This window comes from Heterodontus francisci, chromosome 42 (assembly GCF_036365525.1).
Source record: "Heterodontus francisci isolate sHetFra1 chromosome 42, sHetFra1.hap1, whole genome shotgun sequence".
In the NCBI taxonomy this organism is placed as follows: Eukaryota; Metazoa; Chordata; class Chondrichthyes; order Heterodontiformes; family Heterodontidae; genus Heterodontus; species Heterodontus francisci.
Window position 1 is genome coordinate 21,279,639 of NC_090412.1, and position 22,629 is coordinate 21,302,267.

At 45.2% G+C, this 22,629-nt stretch overlaps 1 protein-coding gene across 4 annotated transcripts in view; it reads right to left on the reverse strand.

The window, feature by feature from the left end:
- Window positions 1-337: 337 nt before the first annotated feature.
- Window positions 338-22,629, reverse strand: part of zgc:154058 (Transmembrane protein 150A-like) — a 109,638-nt gene continuing 87,346 nt past the window's right edge. For all 4 annotated transcript variants that reach the window (XM_068020741.1, XM_068020739.1, XM_068020740.1 and 1 more), the window contains 2 exons: window positions 7,848-8,025; window positions 338-2,136 (listed from right to left, as the gene is read on the reverse strand). In XM_068020741.1, coding sequence (XP_067876842.1) covers window positions 1,892-2,136; window positions 7,848-8,025 — 423 coding nt within the window. In that variant the 3' untranslated portion in view covers window positions 338-1,891. The remainder of the gene's footprint in view (window positions 2,137-7,847; window positions 8,026-22,629) is intronic.

A 22,629-nucleotide genomic window follows, 5' to 3' on the forward strand; every position in this document is an offset into this window, starting at 1 on the left:
AGCCCAAGACTCGATGTTGTCCAGGTCTTGCTGCTTGTGGGCGTGGACTGCTTCAGTATCTGAGGAGTTGCAAATGGTACTGGGCACTGTGTAATCATCACCGATCCTCTGACCATGTGCTGAGGGAAGGTCATTGATGAAGCAGCTAAAGGTTATTGGGCCTAGGATACTACTCTGAGGAACTCCTGCAGTGATGTCATGGGGCTGAGATGATTGGCCTCCAACAACCACAACCATCTTCGTTTGTGCTAGGTATGGCTCCAACTAGTGGGAGGTTCCCCCCACCCCCCCGCCCCCCCCCCCCGATTCCCATTGACTTCAATTTTACTAGGGCTCCTTAATGCCTCACTCAGTCAAATGCTGCCTTGATGTCAAGGGCAGTCACTCTCACCTCACCTCTGGCCCCTGAGGTACAAGCAGAATGCAGCACTTTCACACATAAAATGTCACTTCCTTTATATCTCAATCTCGAATTTTCAAATGATGATAAGATGGCTGGAGCTGTACTTGCATTTACTGCTAGACAGGGCATCTGATCAGTGAGCAACCTTTCTGATAATACAGATACTTGTTTAAAATGTGTACATGCACTTTAAATGAATCCAACTATTTAAACGAACTGGTCCATCGACACAAACAAGACAGAGTGTGGCCTCATGGGTAGCCTGGCGTTATCAGATGGCACCATGGGAAGATGGGAAATAACCGTCACTGTGCAGATCTGTGATCGCTTCAGAAGCTGACACAACAACTTGTATTTATATAGCACCTTTAATGGGGTAAAAATGTCCCAAAGCATGTCACAGGAGCGTTATCAGCCATAATTTGACACTAAGTCATATAGAGATATTAGAACAGGTGACCAAAAGCTTGGTCAAAGAGATAGGTTTTAAGAATCGACTTAAAAGAGGAGGTAGAGGGGCAGAAAAGTTTAGTGAGGGAATTCCAGAGCTTAGGGCCTAGATGGCTGAAGGCACAGCCACCAAGGATGGGGGCGAATGAAATTGGGCATGTACAAGAGACAAGGATTGGAGGAGCGCAGAGATCTCGGAGGGTTGTAGGGCTGGAGGAAGTTACAGAGATAGGGAGGGGTGTTGCGGAGAGCAAGGATATTTCACAATAGAGGTCGGCACAGAGTCAACGTCGAATGCTTTTGAATTTGTAAAACTGAGAGAATCTGGCCAAAGGGTGGAAGGAGGCGGAGCTTAGAGCAGTTCAATCAGCACCGAGGTAGAGGATGGGGGACGGAAGTAGACATAGGGACAATGAAGAAGTGCTGGGAGCTCACAGAGCCAAATCTGAGGCTTTGTCTGTTGTCAACTTGCTCTGTTCTTAGACAACTCCTAGTAATTGGGAATGGGTAATGTCTTATAAACAGCATCTCCCCTGTTTGCTCTGGAAGTGAAGGATGACACTGAAACACACAGAATCAGTCACTGATGTGTCAAATAAATGGAAATTACTTTTTAAAAAGGTAACAATATAACTTCAATTTGGATGTTCATCTGTCCCATTTACAAGGGTCAGCGCTACAAGCAACTTAAAGACATCAAAATCCTTGTGCAACGGTCAAATCATTTGTTGTCATAAAATATATAATTCATTCTTCTGTTATAAAAATCAATGTTTCATATAAAAAAATTAAATTCCATATAAACATTCCAAAAATACCATTGGGAAAGCAAGAGCTTGGTCCTCTTGGGATGGCTTCTGTGTAACAGTATCCTTGATTGCTCAAGAATCTGAGGTATCTCGTGATTTATTCCTCCCACTGCATCAGACAGTAATGCTCCACAAATACCCCGGGCCCCAGTCAGATCTTTATGGATGTTTTAAGGCAGAGTTATGGGCGTGCCATAATAGTTCAACCAGTCAGTGGAGATCTCGAAGCCTAGATCATGGCAATAGCTTCTTGGGTGCGGTTCATCCGCGTGCTGGGGACTCTGTTGTTGTCTGATATCACGTGGGTCTTCTCGCCTTTCTTTGCCAGCATTTCAAGGAAGGTGTTTTGAGTGATAGAGCCAAACTCCACAGCGAAGGTCCCATAGTAAATGAGGATGATAATGGTGAAAATCCATTCGCATATAGCTGCCGCGTGCTGGAGCTGTGAGCTCTCCTGAATGAAGAAGACCCCACCTGGAAAGCTGGTTAAGGAATTTATAGGACAGGTTGAAGCGGGTAATGGTGCTGCCATCATCCCAATTCTCTAGGTTGCATTATGGGTGTAATTTCAGACCATATTACAGGTGTTATTCTAGATTTGCTCTGAATGACATATCAGATCATATTCCAGCTATTGCTCCAAATTACAATCTAGAAATTGTTCTGGATCACATTCTGTATGAGGTTCCGGATTGCATTCCGGGTGCGATTCCAGATCGCATTCTAGGTTGTAGACTTGTTTGAGATTGCTTTCTGAGTGACCCTCACTGGAAACCTGAAACGTAGCTCCTCACACAGTGACAGCAGTCATCACATGGATTTGGAACTGAAACCTTGAACTAGAAATGTTCCAATAAAACCAATGTGAATTCCACTGTTAGAACAGCATGGAACCAGTATAAATGCAGAACATGACCATTTGTACAGTAACATTTTTGTCCTATCAGTAGGCTTCCCATGGCAGTCAGGGGACAGGAACCATATACAGATAAGAGGATCAGCTGTGGCTCAGTTGGTAGCACTCTGAGTCAGAAGGTTGTGAGTTCAAATCCCACTCTAGGACTTGAGCATTTGTCAAGGCTGACACTCCAATGTAGTACTGAGGAAGTGCTGCAGTGTCAGAGGTGCTGTCTTTGGGATGAGATGTTAAACCGTGGTCCCGTCTACCCCCTCGGGTGGACATAAAAGATCTGACAATGCTATTTCGAAGAGGAGCAGGGGTGTTATCCCTGACGTCCTGGCCAATATTTATCCCTCAATCAACTTCATAAAAACAGAATATCTGGTCATTATCACACTGCTATTTGCGGGAGCTTGCTGTGCCAATTGTCTGCTGCATTTCCTACATTACAACAGTGACTACATTTTAAAGTACTTGGCTGAAATGTGCTTTGGGATGTACTGTGGTTGCAAAAGGCGCTATATAAATGCAAGTCTTTCTTTCTTTACAGTGCAATGCACAATATATTATTTTGCCACTAATATATATGTATGACTGTTTAAGGCTAAAAAAGTGTAAAATTTCTTGACATGAATGCTTGGGTCAAGCTGCAGGCGAGAATATTGACTTTATTCATGAGGAAGTTGATTGAGAAGCTGCAGTCAGGCATTCTGCTTCCAGTACTGAGGGCATTCGAATGTATATGTCAATATTAGCAGATTTGGATTTTATGTTCCTTTAGAAGGTGGGTTTTTTGGCGTGCCTTCACGTTCCCGTCTTTGAAAATCTGGCGCCACCGAGGTGTGAGTCATCACTGCCTGCAAAGATTAGGTAAGTTATCCATTGTTATCTTGTGGAATTTTTTTCACATCGAACATTGTCGCTGGGCTCAATCTGCAGATGTGAAGGAAGGTTGGAACTCTGCAAGTGGATACTGTTGTGGGGGGAGGGTGGGACAGAATCCAGGGGACATGGAGGTGTAGTGGTAATGTGACTGAGCTAGTAATCCAGAGGCCCAGGCTAATGCCATAGGGACATGGGTTTAAATTCCACCAAGGCAGCTGGTGGAATTTCTATCCAATTAATGAATTTAAAAAAAACCTGGAATTGAAAGCTAGTCTCGGAAATGGTGCCATGAATCTATCATCGATTGTCATAAAAACCCAGCTGGTTCACTCATGTCCTTTAGGGAAGGAAATCTGCCATCCTTACCTGGTCTGGCCTACATGTGATTCCAGACCCTCAGCAATGTGGTTGACTTGGCAGTCAGAGCAGCGCAAATCAGCGAGGCCAGCGGGGCTATAAACAGTGCGAATCAGCCAGACCAATGGGGCTACAAACAGCCAGACCAGCGGGGTTATAAACAGCCAGACCAGTGGGGCTAGATGTCACCGGTAACCATTTGGAGCCTGCATTTGGAAAGAGAAAAAAAAGGTGTGGCATCATAGGGAAGCAGGTAGGTGATTGGCTGGTGAGTATTGTAGTTTCGGGACTGCATCTCAACAACTGACAGGCTAAAAATGAGGAAAAAATGAGGTATTAATAATAAGGAACTAGTGAGTAGCTGGTGAGTATTAAGTTTTTTTAAGAATATTTTTTTAAACTAGTGAACTGTATTGATCAGTAGTAGGATTTACCAGTACTAGTAATGCTTTATTAATAGTCTTAAGGTGTTTTAGTATTGGTAAGGTCTCTTTTTTAGCAGTAGCAAAAGGTTAACTAATAAATAAAGGAATAGCAGGGTTGCTTCAACCTCGAGTTTGCACCTCCTGTGCTATGTAGGAGCTCCAGGATGCTTCCCGTAACCTGGATAACCATTTGTAAAGGAAGTGTCGTCAATTGCAGCAGCTTGAACCCCGGATTTTGGAACTTGAGCAGTAGCTGGCGACACTGCAGTACACTCGTGAGGATGAGAGCTATGTGGGTAGCACGTTTATAGATGTGGCCATCCCACAGTTTAAGATTATGGAGGGAGAAGCAGAATGCGTGACTGCCAAGCAGTCAAAAAGAAACAGGCAGGTAGTGCAGAAGACCCCTGAGTGCATCTCACTCTCCAACAGTTATTCAGTTTTGAATACTGAGGAAAGCATGAACTGAGGTTTATCTGGGAGGTGCAGCCTCAGCCAAGTCCATGGCACCATGGGTCTCTCAGCTGCACAGGGGGGTACAGGGAAGCCTGGAAGAGCCATAGTGATAGGTGATTCAATATTCAGGGGAACAGACAGACATTTCTGCAGCTGCAAACGTAAATCCAGGATGGTGTGTTGCCTCCCTGGTGCTAGGGTCAAGGATGTCACTGAGCAGCTGCAGAGCATCCTGAGTGGGGCGGGTGAACAGCCAGCAGTCGTGGTCCACATCGGAACCAACAACACAGGTAGAAAGAGGGATGTGGTCCTGCAGAAAGAGTTTACTGAGCGAGGTAAGAAATTAGCAAGCAGGACCTTAAAAGTAGTAATCTCCGGATTATTATCAGTGCCACGCACAAGTGAGTACAGGAGTAGAAGGATAAGTTAGATGAATATGTGGCTGGAAAGATGGTGCAGGAAGGAGGGCTTTAGATTCCTGGGGCATTGGGACTGGCTTTGGAGGAGGTGGGGCCTGTACAGGCCGGACAGGAACTCAGTCCCGACTCTGTTCAGATGCAACCCGTCCGGCCTGTACAGGCCCCATCTCCTCCAGAGCCAGTCCCTTGTGGGAACTCAGTGAGTGCTGTTGGGGAGGGTTTAAACTAGTTTGGCAGGGGGATGGGGACCTGAGGGAAGACTTAGTTGGGACAAAACTAGAAATTAAAATGGAAGGTGGAAAATTAATGGATGAGTCTGGAAGGCAGAGCAAACAAAGGTTAGAAAATAAATGAGTTTGACAGTGCTCTAGGGTATCTACTTCAATGCAAGGAGTATAGCAAATAAAGCAGATAGCTGAGGGCACAGATAGACACATGGCAGTATGATATTTTCTTTATTACAGAAGCATGGCTTAAGGAGGAACAGGAATGGCAGCTCAACGTTCCTGGTTACAAGGTTTTCAGTCGCGATAGGGAGGGGGATAAGAAAGGAGGGGGAGCGGCAATTTTGGTCAAAGAAATAATTACAGCTGTGAGGACGGATGATATGTTGGAAGGTTCATCAAATGAGGCCATATGGATTGATCTAAGGAACAAAAAAGGGGCAATCACACTGCTAGGAGTGCAGTACAGACTCCAAACAGTCAGAGTGAGTAGAAGAGCAAATATGTCGGCAAATCTCTGAGAAATGCAAAAACAATAGGGCAGTAATGGTAGGGGATTTTAACTACCCTATTAACTACTACTATTAACTGGGATAGTTTTAGTGTGAAAGGAATTGAGGGAGCAGAATTCTTGAGGTGTACTCAGGAGAACTTTTCGGACCAGTGTGTAGCAAGTCCAACAAGAGAGGGTGCAGTTTTAGACTTAGTTTTAGGAAATGAAGATGGGCAGGTGGAAGGAGTGGCAGTGGGAGAGTATTTTGGTGGCAGTGATCATAATTCAGTCAGTTTTAACATAATTATGGAAAAGGACAGAGACAGAACAGGAGTTAGAGTTCTCAACTGGGGCAAGGGCAATTTTACTAAACTGAGGAGTGATTTAGTGAAAGTGGACTGGAAACAGCTACTTGAAGGTAAAATCAGTGTCAAAGCAGTGGGAGGCATTCAAAGGGGAGATTCAAGGGGTTCAGTGTAAACACGTTCCCACAAAGAAAAATCTAGAGCCCCTTTGATGTCAAGGAATTTGGGTAAGATAAGGCAGAAAAGGAAAGCTTATGTCCGACACTGAGAACTCAATACTGCAGGAAGTCGAGAGGAGTATAAAAAGTGGAGGAGTGAATCAAAAAGGAAATTAGGAAAGCTAAGAGAGGGCATGAAAGAATATTGGCAAGCAAAATCAAGGTGAACCCAAAGATGTTTAACCAATATATTAAGTGTAAGAGGATAACTAAGGAGAGGAGAGAGTAGGGCCCATAAAAGACCAAAAAGGTAACCTATGCATAGAAGCAGAAGATGTTGGTATGGTTCTTAATGAATACTTAGTGTCTGTCTTCATAAAAGAGGGGACGATGCAGATATTGTAGTTTAAGGAAGAGGGATGTGAAGTATTGGATGTGATAAACATAGGGAGAGAGGAAGTATTAATGGGATTAGTATCCTTGAAAGTTGATAATACCCCAGGCTCTTAAAAGAAGTAATAAAGGAAATAACGGAAGGTCTGACCATCATTTTCCAGTCCTCACTGGATACAGGTGTGGTGCCAGAGGACTGAAGGACTGCTAACATTGTACCTTTGTTTAAAAAGGGAGCGAGGGATAGGCCGAATAATTAAACGCCAGTCAGTCTAACCTCAGTAGTGGGCAAATAATTGGAATCTGAGAGACAGGATAAACTGTCACTTAAAAGGGCACGGATTAATCAAGGATAGTCAGCATGGATTTGTTAAAAGATGATCTTGTTTGACCAACTTGATCGAATTTTTTGAAGAAGTAACAAGGAACATAGATGAGGGTAGTGCAGTTGATGTGGTCTACATGGATTTTAGCAAGGCTTTTGACAACGTCCCACAGGGCATACTGGTTAAAAAAAAGCCCATGGAATCCAGGGAAATGTAGCAAGGTGGATACAAAATTGGCTCAGTGGCAGGAAACAGAGGGTAATTGTTGACGGGTGTTTTTGCGACTGGAAGGCTGTTTCTAGTGGCCTTCTGAGGGGCTCAGTACTGGGTCCCCTGCTTTTTGTGGTATATATTAATAATTTGGATGTAAATGTAGGGGGTATAATCAACAAGTTTGCAGACGACATGAAGATTGGCGGTGTGATAGATAATGAGGAGGATAGCTGTAGGCTGCAGGAAGATATTGATGGTCCGGTCAGATAGGCAGAAAAGTGGCAAATGGAATTCAAGCGTGAGGTGATGCATTTGAGGAGGTCAAACAAGGCAAAGGAATACAGAATAAGTGGGAAAATACTGAGAAAAAAAACTGTTTGCTAAAGCACCAGATGAGGCAATGATGACATGGAACTGAAGGCCAGGATAGCTGCTCTGAAGTAGAGCAAGTTGGCGCTGCTGAAGAGAGAGGTTGAGACAGCATATGGAGTTAAGCTTGGCAAACTTAGGGTACTGTTGCACTACAGGTTGCAATCCAAGACTGACTTAGAGCCATGTGACATTGGCTGGTTGAAGTTATACTGCTGCCTCCGAGCACAGTCTAGAAGAGGTTCTCTGCAGAAAGGATACTCAGAACAAGGTTGATGAAGGCCGCAATGGTGAGGAGAGTCCGGCAGTGGCCTATCCGGTAGTCCAATGAGTTCTTTGCTATCCTGTAGGTGAGCACGGACTGGAAACAGATGAACAGCATACTGCTGGGAAATCCCACTCCAGCACCAACGTAGTGTAGGACTTTGGCATTGTTAACCTGCAGGCACAAGAGAATTCAGCTGTTAGGAAGACACCATACCCTTCCCTCGGCTTCACATACTGCCCTTTTAAAAATCTTTCATCCGAATGCTAACTCTAGTGAATGAAGCAAACCATTTGCTCCAGACAAACTACACTGATGCATCCTTTCCTAAAATCACATGATCAGGAGGTGCGCACTAAAGATTAGCTCATTGACATCTAGGCTGGAGTTTTACATTGAGCCCTCCTCTGCCGGGCCTGGGGAGCCAGGTTGGGATTTTTCGCTCCCCAGGCCCTTAATGGGCCTTGGGCAGGACTTGCACTTCCTTGAGGCAGGAAGTCCCGCCTAATGGAGCTGCCAGCCAATCGGGGGCCGACAGCTCTTAGTCCCAGCAGCGCCATTAGGAGCGGTGGCTACTGCTGGGACTACATCCAGCCACCACAGTAACAGGAAGGACTGCCCCAGAACGAAGGTAAGTTTTTGGGGCTCGTTGTGCGGTGGGGCAGTTGGGGCATCGGGGGCGGCCCTCCGTGGGGCACAGGGCATCGATTAGGAGGCCCCCCCCCCCCACAGCACGCAAGAAAGTTGCCAGTTTTTACATGGCGATGTTTTTGGGGCCTTTGCTGTCCCCCTACTAAGGGTAAAATACCCACAGCGGCGGGACAAGGCCCTTAAGTGGCAGTTAATTGGCCAGGGGCAGGAGGGGGTCAGAACGGCCCCCTCCACCTCCCACTCAATTTTATGCCCCCCACCCCCGCCTGCTCATTGGGGGACCATAAAATTCTAGCCCTAATTTCTGCCATTGAGTGAATTAACATATTAAAGTGTTAAATCCTGTGGGAGCCATGTTGGTGCAGTGTGTTACTCTCTGAGTAGAGTGCTACACCACGGAGCAAAGGTATATGGATCAATGTCAAGTAGCAGCTTGCATTTATATAGTGCCTTTAACGTAGCAAAACGTCCCAAGGTGCTTTACAGGGGCATTATCAGGCAAAATCTGACACCAACAACAACTTACATTTATATAGTGTCTTTAACAATAAAATGTTGCATTGCATTTCACAGGAGCGTTCCCAAACTTAATTGGACACTAAGCCACATGAGATATTAGGTACGTTTTAAGGAGCTTCTTAAAGGAGGAAAGAGAGGTAAAGAGGCAAAATGGTTTAAGGAAGGAATTTCAGAGACAGACGAGGGAGCAAGGGGAATTAATGAAGTACAGCAAGGATTAGGAATCACAGCACGCAGGAATTCCAAGTCAGAAACAAGCAGAGGTGATTTGTAATCAGGTACACAAGTACTCAAGGAGTAATGGTAGCAATTGTTAACAGCAGAGGGCAGTGTACTCAGTGATCAGAACATAACTGCACCAGCAGGCCTGTGTGATACAAAGAGCTACAAAAATGAAAACAGCATATCAAGGTCAATGATTATTACAGCAGTGCTCTTGTATCCATGGGAAATGTGCCCTATATATAGATACAAAAAGAGAAATGAGCAGAACCTAGAATCTACACAAGGATTGCAAGACGAGTCCTGTTTAGAGGTGCACATTTGTAGGGGTGCACAAAGTCTACCAAGCATATATGTCACATAAACACCAAGATTTAACGCCAGTGAAGCATTCTGACAGCGCAGAGGTATTCGGAAGGGTCAGGAGTGTTGCTGGAGAGGTAGAGCCGGGTGTTAATGTTGTAGAGTGGAAGCTGATCCTGTATCTATGAATGATGTAGCCGAGGGCTAGCATGTAGTTGAGGCAGAGGGTTCTGGGGGTGACAGTGTGGGGCACTGTTAGAGATGCATTGGCTGTCTTCAAGTAGGTAAGAATGGCACTGTGCAGCGATGCGTTCCTCAGACCTGGATGATGGGGGAGAAGCACTGGAGGAAGACTGGATGGTCAAACATGAGGAATGCTGAGGAGCGGTCAAGAAGTACAAGGACGGATAATGCGCCACAGTTACAGAGCATGTTGTTTGTGACTCTGGTGTTGTGAGCAAGGTGGAAGGCAGACTGGGTACAAGTAGGGGGCTTACAGGAGATCTGGCCATGTAGCTTGGAGATGATGGCAGGTTTATGGACTTTAAAGAGGAAAGGGAGATTGGTGATAAAGTTACCAACCCTCCAGGAATTAACAATTAATCTCCAGGATACTGCTGCAAGCAACCCAGAACAAAATAGGGGCATTAAGACTTTTTAAAATTTCCTTTGAACACTTCTATTAGTTATAAAAATATCAGACAGAGGGAAAAAAAACGACTGTTTGACAGTGAAGAATCATCCAATCAGGCAATGAAGATTCTCCACACTTGCCGATTGGCGAGGGAAGGTGGTGCACTGAGCGGATGGACATGTTGGGTGACCAATGGCAGGAGTGTGGGGGCAGGGCAGTTGGAAGCAGGAGGTCATGTGATGGAACCGCAGCAATCCGAGTTGAGTGGTGGTTGGTTAGGACAGAAGGGCAGCTGGTTGAGGAGAGCAGTGATGACGGCAGTTTTGAAGGGGATAGGGACAATGTTGGTCTGCAGGGAAAGAGTGAGACTGATTGGATTGCTCTTTCAAAGAGCCAGCAGAGGCCCAATGGGCTGAATGTCCCCCCCCCCCTTCCCCCTCCAGTGTTGTAAGATTTCATCATTCTCTTTACAGGTACTGATGGACCTGCTGTACATTTTCAGTCCTTTTCTTTTGATTTGTACAGCCTGTAATCATTTCGCATCTTGTTCCTTGGCTAGAATTATCAGGATATTCATTTTATAATAGCATCACTGAAAGGTCATCCGATAACTGCCCTCTAAAATCCTGTACAAGACAATGATAAACCTTTCCAGAGACACAGCAAGCGCATTAACTACCCTTTTATCTATCCTGCTGCTTGTGTGTGGGTGGCGAAGTCTGGGGGGAGGGAGCGGGGTTGGGCATTGTTGGGGGAGGGGAGGTCGTATGTTTAGACGCTGAAACACAGCTGCATGTTCAACCCTGCTCTCCAACGGGAGTGTGAGCATCTCTAATATCACACGAACTGCACTAACAATGAGTTAGTGTGAAATGCTGGAAGTCACAACCCATGTGTAATCGGTGCACCAGCCACAACAGTTAGCAGCAAAAACAATTTCATTTTACGTCCAGAATAACTTAATGTTTGCACTTCTGAAACATGCTTTCAAAAAACGCCTCACTCCCTCTGATTCTTCATACGAGACTGTCTTAATGCCTCAACCAGGTCACAGGGAGCAGTTACTTCCATAATCTTTTAACCGTGACCAAAAAAAAAAGTCCACTTTTCTCTTTCAGCTTGATCCTTTGATCTCACACGAGCAAGCACAGGCCAGCAAGAGAAAAGCTCCAAGATTTCTGCTCAGGCACCCTGCTGTCTAATATTGAGCCAGCTGGTGTGAATCTGCCCAGACTCTAATCCCTTTGTTTCGTCTACTCGCTTTAATTTTGCACTTAGAATGATGTTCACTTTCAAGGTTTTTTTTTTATTTATTTGTTTTGAGAATGCCAGCGTTGCTTGCAAGGCCAGCATTTATTCCGCATCCCTAATTGCCCTTGAGAAGATGGTGGTGAGCTGCCTTCTTGAACCGCTGCAGTCCATGTGAGGTAGGTACACCCACTGTGCTGTTAGGGAGTTCCAGGATTTTGACCCAGTGACAGTGAAGGAACGGCGATATAGTTCCAAGTCAGGATGGTGTGTGACTTGGAGGGGAACTTGCAGGTGGTGGTGTTCCCTTGCATCTGCTGTCTTTGTTCTTCTAGATGGTAGAGGTGGCAGGATTGGAAGGTGCTGTCGAAGGAACCTTGATGAGTTGATGCAGTGCATCTTGTAGATGGTACACACTGCTGCCACTGTGCGTCGGAGGTGGAGGGAGTGAACGTTTAATGTGGTGGATGGGGTGCCAATCAAGCGGGCAGCTTTGTCTTGGATGGTGTCGAGCTTCTTTGTGATTGGAAGTGCATCCATCCAGGCAAGTGGAGAGTATTCCATCACACTCCTGACTTGTGCCTTGTAGATGGTGGACAGGCTTTGGGGAGGCAGGAGGTGAGTTACCACAGAATTCCCAGCCTCTGACCTGCTCTAGTAGCCACAGTATTTATGTGGCTGGTCCAGTTCAGTTTCTGGTTAATAGTAACCCCAAGGATGTTGATTGGGGATGTGTGTGGGGTTGGGGGGGGGGGGGGGGGGTGGATTCAGTGATGGTAAAGCTGTTGAATGTCAAGGAGAGATGGTTGGATTCTCTCTTGTCTGAGATGGTCAATGCTTGGCACTTGTGTGGGGTGAATGTTACTTGCCACTTATCAGCCCAAACCTGAATGTTGTCCAGGTCTTGCTGCATGTAGACATGGACTGCTTCAGTATCTGAGGAGTTGTGAATGGAACTGAACACTGTATAATCATCAACAAATATCCCCACTTCTGATCTGATGATGGAGAAAAGGTCATTGATGAAGCAGCTGAAGATGGTTTGGCCTAGGAACTGGCCTGAGGAACTTTTACAGTGATGTCCTGGGACTGAGATGATTGACCTCAAAAAACCACAACCATCTTTCTTTGTGCTAGGTATGACTCCAACCAGTGAAGAGTTTTCCCCCGATTCCTATTTACCTCAATTTTACTAGGACCCCTTGATGCCATACTCAATCAAATGCTATCTTGGTGTCAAGGGCAGTCACTCTCACCTCACCTCTGGAATTGATCTCTTTTGTCCATGTTTGGACCAAGACTGTAATGAGGTCTGGAGCTGAATGGTCCTGGCAGAACTGAGGATCGGTGAGCAGGTTATTGGTGTGCAAGTGCCACTTGACAGCATTGTCAATGACACCTTCCATGACTTTGCTGGTGTTTGAGAGTAGACCAATGAGGCAGTAATTGGCTGGATTGGATTTGTCCTGTTAGAGCTAATGTTTCAGATCGATGACCTTTGTCACCTGAATGATGAAAGGACATCGACCTGAAATGTTAACACTATTTCTCTCTCCACAGATGCTGCCTGACATGTTAAGTATTTCCAGAATTTTATGTTTTTATTGCAGAATTCCAGCATCCGCAGTATTTCGATTTTGGTATGGGTCTGGAGGAGTTGTAAATGGCAACAGCGAAATTATTACCTGTATCTTCTGTCTAAGTAGCAAGTCTAAGTAAGACTGCAGTTAAAAAAAAGCACATTCTCTCAAGCACCTCAATAAAGCTGCTCTTTGGGGCTGGTTTATAGCAACAGTACAAACTGAGGCTGATATATATGAACGATATAGACTGGGTCTGGTTTGGAAATACAATCTATGGGGTTCTAATTAATGGGGTAGTAGAGACAGGGGATGTTGACTTGTGTCAAAAAATAAAATGAACCTTGTGCTTAAATAGTAACAGTACAGCCTAGGTTAACAGTACAGACTAGAGACAGCTTTCTAATAAGAACATAAGAAATAGGAGCACGAGTAGGCCATTCAGCCACTCGAGCCTGCTCCGCCATTCAATAAGATCGTGGCTGATTTGATTGTGGCCTTAACTCCACTTTCCTGCCAGCTTCTCCTACAAACCTTGACTCCCTCATACATCAAAAATCTGTCTAATGCAGCCTTGCATATATTCAATGACCCAGTCTCCACTGCTGTCTCAGGTGGAGAATTCCAAAGATTAGCCAGCCTCAGAGAAGAAATTCCTTCTCATCTCTCTTAAAAGGGAGACCCCTTATTTTGGAACTGTGCCCCCTGGTTCTAGATTCCCCCACGAGGGGAAACATTCCCTCAGCATCTACCCTGTCAACTCCCCTCAGAATCTTATATGATTCAATAAGATCACTTCTTATTCTTCTAAACGTCAATGTGTATAAGCCCATCTTGCTCAACCAAATGAAAGTACAGAGGAAAGGACAGACTGATGCTGCGACAATATAGGGTCAGTATAAAACAGCAGTGCTGTTTTCCTTGAGAGAATATGAAGGTGAAAGGACTTGTGTAACAATTACAAGCTGACAGGCTACGACGTGTACTTCTTCCATGCCTGTAACCTTCTTCACGCCAGCCAGTCATTCTTATAACCCAGAAGGTTTTATGGGCCCCCACTATCCTTATGATTTGGTGGGCGGGAGGGGTAGGATTCCTGCCATAACTACTGGACTCAAGGATCCTGCTGGTTGTCAACCTGGAATTCCAAGCTGGAGCTCCGGTCTCCACTCACCAGGACTGTCTGGTGTGGCGTTTAAATGCTGCACCTTAGAGGCGGGAATGTTACTATTATGCCACTCAGAGCGTGGGATTTTGTGGAGGGGCTCCCAGCACCAGGCTGAAAAGGCAAGGGGAACTCCATCTCGGCAATTTTCTGCACCCCTCCTCTGCTGGTGCGATCCTCCGTTGTCCCGGAGGCGACATTTCTGGCGGCAGGGATCCCCATCCCTTTAAGGATGGGGATCCCATCTCCAAGATCTACCGGCCAATCACAGGGCCAGCAGCTCAGCACTGTGGGCAGCGCCACTGGGAGCAATGGCCACCGCTGGTACTGCAGAGGCCTCGGAACCAGGCCCAGCGCGAGAACCCCAGGAGGTGCAAGTTTCCAGGCCAGGACACTCCATGGGCCGCAGATTGCCCACAGAGGAGGGGACACTATCCCCACCAAGCCCACAGGGAGGGCGTCTCGTTTTACAAGGCTTCCTCCTGCGTGGCGGAGGCTGCCTGACTGCTGATTAAATCCCAACGGTGGTTGGTTGGTTGGGGGACGATAGGGGGAGTGCCTCAATTGGCCTCTGGGCAGGAAGGTCATCATTGGCCTATCCTGCCCCCTTAGAAACCACTTGGCGACAGGGTGGTGATGGGCCCTCCGCTCCCGCCCCCCTCCCCCGTTGCTATTCTATGGGCCTCCCCGCCTACGACCCTGCCTCAGTTGGGCCCATAAAATCCAGCCCATAGAGTGGGGCTACATTATGGGGACAATGGTGCTGGAAGCACAAGCTTCAACATCTTGAGCTGGAGTACGGGATGACACATTCCCAATCATTGATAGAATTCGTTGACGGTGTAATAAGGTGCTTTTGGGCAATGATGTACCCGAGAAAAACACTTCACTCGTACTTTTGCTTTCCTCAAGGACGCCATCTGTTGTGTATTCAAATTAATTTTAAAAACAAAAATCAGGCATTTGAAGGCCGTGTGCACTGAGCTTCATCCAGACTCTCGGGAATATTGAGCCTGCAAGGGACCATTATTTCAGCTCCAAGCTGAATACTATTTATGTTTAATCTTTCAGAGTCTACATAGGGTGAAGCAATCTAGATTGCTGTTATTATGGTATATTTACAGTCAGAAGGCAAACAGAACCTATGAAAGGGCAATGTTCCAAGCTCCTCCCCCCCCCCCTACTTCTTTTCACAAGCAACTGAAGAATTTTGTTTTCCCTTCTCGACATGTATTTTATTATAGTTATTGAACTCGCTTTAAGAGAGTCATAGAGTTATACAGCACAGAAACAGGCCCTTCGGCCCATCATTTCCATGCTGGACATCAAGCACCTATCTATTCTAATCCCATTTTCCAGCACTTGGCCCGTAGCCTTGTATGCTATGGCATTTCAAGTGCTCATTTAAATACTTCTTAAATGTTGTGACGGTTCTTGCCTCTGCCACCTCTTCAGGCAGTGTATTCCCGATTCCAACCACCCTCTGGGTGAAAACATTTTTCCTCAAATCCCTTCTAAATCTCCTGCCCCTTACCTTAAATCTATGCCCCCTGGTTATTGACACCTCCCCTAAGGGAAAAAGTTTCTTCCTATCTATGCCCCTCATAATTTTGTATACCTTAATCAGCCTTCTCTGCTTGCTCTAAGGAAAACAACCCTAGGCTATCCAGTCTCTCTTCATAGCTGAAATGATCCAGCCCAGGCAACATCCTGGTGAATATAGGAGTTCAGAAGAAGGGTCACTGACCCGAAATGTTAACTCTGCTTCTCTTTCCACAGATGCTGCCAGATCTGCTGAGTGGTTCCAGCATTTCTTGTTTTTATTTCAGATTTCCAGCATCCGCAGTATTTTGCTTTCATTATCCTGGTGAATCTCCTCTGCACCCTCTCCAGGGCAATCACATCCTTCCTATAGTGTGGTGCCCAGAACTGTACACAGTACTCCAGCTATGGCCTAACTAGCATTTTATACAGCTCCATTATAACCTCCCTGCTCTTATATTCTATGCCTCAGCTAATAAAGGCAAGTATCCCATATGCCTTCCTAACCACCTTATTTACCTGTGCTGCTGCCTTCAGTCTTCAATGGACAAGTACACCAAGGTCCTTCTGACCCTCTGTACTTCCTAGGGTCCTACCATCCATTGTATATTCCCTTGCCTTGTTCGTCCTCCCAAAATGCATCACCTCACACTTCCCAGGATTAAATTCCATTTGCCACTGCTCTGCCTATCTTACCAGCCCGTCTATATCGTCCTGTAATCTAAGGCTTTCCTCCTCACTATTTACGACACCACCAATTTTCATATCATCTGTAAACTTACGGATCATACCTCCTATATTCATATCTAAATCATTAACGTACACTACAAACAGCAAGGGTCCCAGCACCAATCCCTGCGGTACACCACTGGTCACAGGCTTCCAATCGCAAAAACAACCCTCGACCATCATCCTCTGCCTCCTGCCACTGAACCAATTTTGGATCCAATTTGCCAAATTGCCCTGGATCCCATGGGCTCTTACCTTTTTAACCAATCTCCCATGCAGGACCTTATCAAAAGCCTTACTGAAGTCCATGTAGACTACATCATCTACACATCTAGTCACCTCCTCGAAAAATTCAATCAAGTTTGTTAGACATGATCTCCCCCTGACAAAACCATGTTGATAGATAGCGTCAGGAAGTCTGAAGTTATGAGCTTTTTTTTATAATTCAGAAAACTAGGCCCACAGTGCAGAACTCTATCAAGGTTGAAAGGAGTAGGATAAAAGGTGAGGTTGATCAAGCAGAGGTGATTAGGGAGACTGGAGACGTGATTGGAGTATACTGTATTTGCTGCTCACAATGTGGTCTGCTCTACGTTGGGGAGACCAAACGCAGGTGACTGCTTTGCGGAACACCTCCACTCAATCCGCAAGCATGATCCCGAACTTCCGGTGTTCTGTCATTTTAATTCTCCACCTTGCTCTCACGTTGACATCTCTGTCCTCGGCCAACTGTAATGTTCCAGTAAAGCTCAATGAAAGCTCGAGGAACAGCACACCATCTTTCGATTAGGCACTTTACAGCCTTCTGGACTCAATTTAAAGGATTTAAAGTATTTGGTCAGAGAAGCAAAAGTGACATGAGGAAAAAACTTTTTTCACGGAGCGAGTGGTTAAGGTCTGGAATGCGATGCCTGAGAAGGTGATGGGAGGCAGGTTCAATCGAAGCACTCAAAAGGGAATGAGACAATTATATGAAAGGAAGAATGTGCAGGGTTATGGGGAGAAGGCGGGGGAATGGAACTGAGAGAATTGCTCATTCAGAGAGCTGGTGCGGACACGAAGGGCGAATGGCCTCCTTCTGTGCTGTAACAGTTCTGCGGTTCTGTACATTGAGTTCAACAGATTCAGACCATAATCTCTGCTCCCACCGCCACACCCCACATTTTGTTTCCTTTTCTTTGCCCCATGTTTCAGACTTAACATTGTTTCTCTTATTTTGTTTTCCAAAGCCATTCTTTATTCTGCCATTCACACCTCCTCTGGACACATCTTTTGTCTCTTTATTTGTCCCATTATTACTTCCTTTAGCTCTGCCCCACCAACTCTTTTGTTATTTCATGTCACCCGTCCTCCACCCTATCACAGACCTTCCCTTTTGACCTACTTAAAACCTATTACATTTTTAACTTTTCCCAATTCCGATCAACCTGAAACATTAACTCTGTTTCTCTCTTCACAGATGCTGCCTGACCTGCTGGCTGTTTCCAGCATTTGCCGTCTTTTTACAGATTTCCAGCATCTGCAGTATTTTGCTTTTGTGATTAGGGAGACGCTAATCTCAGTATGAGAAACCCTGTAGATTGTGAGAAGAAAGGAAGATGGACTGAGGAAAGAGGGTGGGGAAAGAAAAGTTAAGAGTAGGAGACAATGAGAGAAATGAAAGGTATGGCCCAAGAGGCATGAATAAACTTGAAACCTTTCGTCAATAAATCTGCAAGTCTGATAAAAGCCAGAGGTGGAATTTCTACTTTTATTGTAGAAGTTACCGCTCTTTAATTTGGCTGACCTGACTTAAACAAACAGATCCTGTACTTAACACGTTGCAGTAAGTTTCTACCCCATTCAATGGAAGGCTCTGTGGCAACGGTCACTGATGACATCGTACGACATCATCCAGCACTTCAAATTTAAAAGAACTTCTTTCTTGGCCTTTTAAGGGGCAGAAGCTCAAGTAACTTGGATGCGAGCCTATCTCTCGGTCTAATTTCAGCCCCCTTCCAGATTTTCACCATTACTTCTGACCTTCACCCTCTGACCCTGAACGGTCTGTCTTCGGTTTCATCTCAATATGCCCTCATCCTAACGAGTCCCGAATTCAAGACAATGCCGAGCTCACCGTCTGCCGTCTTTGCCTTGGAGCTTTCTCTTCTGGCAGGGAGGGCTGCCCTCATATACCTGACCCTTTCTTCTCTTTCTGATCTTCACTATCCTCCAGGATCCCTTCCTCTGTCCTTGTGCAGTTTCTGATTCTTTTCATCAAGTACTGCCACCATGATATTGGCTATCTCAGTTACTCCACTCCCCTTACTCACTCCAATCCAGCTCCCTCTGAATTTGCAGAGATGCATTGTCTCATTCTAACCCCAATACCATCATTAGGCTTGCTGACAAAGCAGATGCCACTGTTACATGGCAGAAGTACCTTATTGATGCCAATCGGCGAGTCCGATAATTCTTTCCTCTGGATCATGATTCCCCGTCTCCCGACGCCCCTTCCTTTCTTTACCCTCTCTCTTTAAACATATATTAGAGTCAATAAACACAAACAAAATTTCAAAACAAAATAACACAAAAACCCCATATTCTGTACAATGCATTACATTGCGAAGCACCCCTCTTCTAGGACTCCTTTTCTTCATACATGCATTTCTTTTTGTAAAACAATCAGACAGTTAATGACTTGCATCCACCCATTTAATTCTAGAGATTTCCTTCCTCTCCAGCATTTGCTTCAAGCCAAAAAGGTCAATCCATAACCCTTTCTCACCCACACCTTTCATAGACTGTACACAATGAACAATTATCTACATAACATTCAATGGGTGTACTATCTTCAGTATACCCCTTGCGTCGAATCTCACTTAAAAGATTTGACAAATAGAAAGCCATACCCACTGCCTCCACAAGAGCCAGTGTTTCAGCAGCTATAGTACTTTTAACAACCCTTTTTACTTTCTTAGCTTCCCAAGCTCAAGGACAACATTTCTCATTTTCAGCCATGAGAAATACTATGAAACCAGCTGCACTCAAATACCCACTAGGAAGATAATCATGTGAGGCATCAATAAAAATGACTTGTGTCATGTTCATTCGGTCTTTTATTTGCCCTTAAAAGAGTCTCAGCTTTAGGGTGGTTCATCATAATACTTCACTCCAACAATTCAAACTTAGCACCTGGTCTAGTCTGAATGCACAATCAGTTCAACTGACCAATCAAACTTTGCAATTGCTCCATCTCTTTTTCAGATATAACATCATCTTTCTGCGATGACTGAGCACAATTAACCAGGATGGGAGAAGCATTCTCTAAATAGGATTGTTGATTTTAAAGTTATTCCAGACCTACTCTTGAAATATATTCAAGAAGGAGATAGATATATTTCTTAATGCCAAAGGGATCAAAGGAGAGGGTGAGAAAGCAGGAACCGGGTACTCAATTAAACAATCAGCCATGATCTTTTTTGAATGGCGGAGCCAGCCAGCAGGGCCGAATGGCCTACTCCTGCTCCTATTTTCTATATTACTCTGCTTAATACCTAAATCAATGGCCGGAATTTTACACCCCCCCCCCCCAAACAACGGTTTGGTGGCAGGGGAGGGGGGACATAAAATGGAGTGGGAGGCTCGGGGGGCCCTTCCTCCACTGCCATTTTACGCGGGCCAATTAATGGCCACTTAAGGGCCTCCACCCATCGCCACAGGGATTTTACCCCGGCTGGTCAGGTGGCCCAGGCCTGAGAAAAGCCGCCTGAGAAAAGCAGGCGGCTTTCTGATGGCCTTTTTGGGGAGGGGGGCCCCTCATGCCCCCAACACACTCCACGTCCCCAACCGACCACCCTTGCCTCACCAGGGCCCGACTGATCACTCCCGCCGAGGCCCCAAAAACTTACCTTTTCCCGGGGCCGTCCTTCCTCTTCTTCTCGAAGCTGGGTTGCCATCCCAGTCGTGGTCACTGCTCCCAGTGGCGCTGCTGGGACAGAGAGCTGCCAGCCCGCTGATTGGCCTCAGACCAATTAAACGCCTGGGGACCGCAAAATGCGGTCCGGATCCCCAGGCCAGGCGGATGCGGGGTCGCCACCGACTTTTGAGTCTGTGGACGGCTCCCATCCGTCGAGGGTAAAATTCAACCCAATATACTTAAAAACCCCTCAAGCCTGACTTCCAATTTTAAATTCTACTTTAATCTTATTCATAACACATTTCTCAAATTCCACAGTACCACTCCAAATTTAATCAACATGCATCATGAAGATGCCTGCAAGTTTCCCTTTATGACACCAATAAAACATTGCAGGGTCTGCTTTTAGTTGAACACAACATATTTTCATCAAAACAGAGCTCACTGAAAAATGCCAAACCCTGAAAGCATCATTCAGTTCACAGTTGCATTTGTTTATTTTCCACAGTTTTCTTTCTGTATCTTCTGCCTCTTTGGGCGGTCTTAGAAACACTTGTCTCTGAAAAGTATCGCCCTACAGAAATGCAGCTTTTATGTCGATTGATCTAGACTCCAGTGAATATGTGGCCAAAAGAGTTAAAAAGATTTTCAATATTACTTTTCCAGCTGTGGGAGAGTCCATCCTCACATCTGTATCACCCAGTTGCTCTTCAAAACCCCTCGCAACTAGCCTCAGTTTAGCTTTAAGCCCCATCTGCAAGGACTTTTTCAGTATAAATCCACCTTTGTAACAAAGCTGGTTGCCCCTTATCTGGTACCTCAGACATAAAATGCAAACTCTGTCCAACTATCTAATTCCCTTTGTTTTGTCTCTCATTAGTTTCATCCTCAAGTTTATTGGCAGCCACCAAAACCTCACAGTCATGAGGAAGTCTGCTTCTAGTTCTGTTCTGAGACACTTCTGTGGCCTATATTTCATTGCGTGATCTATTCAAGCTATGGCCTCTACTTACATCTGTCAGGATGACTATTGCGAGAGCACCCTCTGGCACTGTTGGAGGCTCTTTCTCAGGTATGTGATCTTTTTCTGAGACAAGAGTCACTTCCGGACCCACTATCAACATTTGCACTGTGCTTTCTTACTCTCTGCTCTTTTACCTCATCTACCAGTCCATGGACCTCACTTCTTAGCCATCATCCTGAACATTCAATCAATATTTAAATCTGCCAGTTACATTACCTGCACATCCCACAATTGTCACACCCTTCCATTCATTCGAAGCCTCAGGAATAAATGTCACCCGAGTATATACTCTGGGCAATTGGACTTTGGATGTGATACTCTGTTGTGTGTGCCATCATCACTCACATAACCGCTATCTAGCCCTTGATTTACCGTACTCTGTTCCTCAGGACCTTCATCACAAAACACATGACCACTTGAGGTACAAGGTGCCTTGTTTACTTCTATCAGCTGCTGAGTCCAAGATTGTGTATTTAATTCCACTTTATCATGAGGAATGAACCTTAACAATTTGATTACCATGTTTGATAGCTACAGTCTTATCATCACAACCTATTACCTTACCAAGGCCTTTCCATTCCCTCTCTTTTACAGTACGTCAAATCTCCTGAATTGAATTCCGTCTCGGATGGTCTTATACGATGTCTCAGAGCTCCCCAAATTTTCTCTGAGACCTCAACCTTGATGAAAGGCCATCTCCCCTCATGTAAAGCATTCAAATGTGCAGAAAAAATTGAACTAATTGTAGTAACTTCTAGTGCAGGAGGACTATCACACAGTACAGAAGGCAATTTAGCATTTCACCCATAGACTAACTGATAGAAACTATACCCTCCAACCAACTGGAGTGAATTCTCTGCAGGAACTGCACATGCCAGGGCAGTTATCAACTTGCACTCTGCTTGATCAGCTAAAATTTTATGAAAGGACGATATTCATGACCATGATGTTTATGTTTTCACACGTCTTTGAACTCGTCATTGGCAAATTCCCCTCCATTATCAGTCAGAAATTTTGCTGGTGCCCCAAGTCCAGCCCATATTCATTTCTCCATGATTTTGTCAATAATCACCCTTTGTTCTTACTAAGTATTATTGTAGAAATACTAAATCTGGTCACCAGGTCTACAAAATGTAAAATGAAAATATTTATGTCTTTGTCCAATACCTTTAGATCCATGGTAACTAACTCGCTAAAGTCATGTGCCAAGGGAAGGCTTGCAATAGGATGTGGCAGCGTCCTCCGATATAGGTCTATACTCTG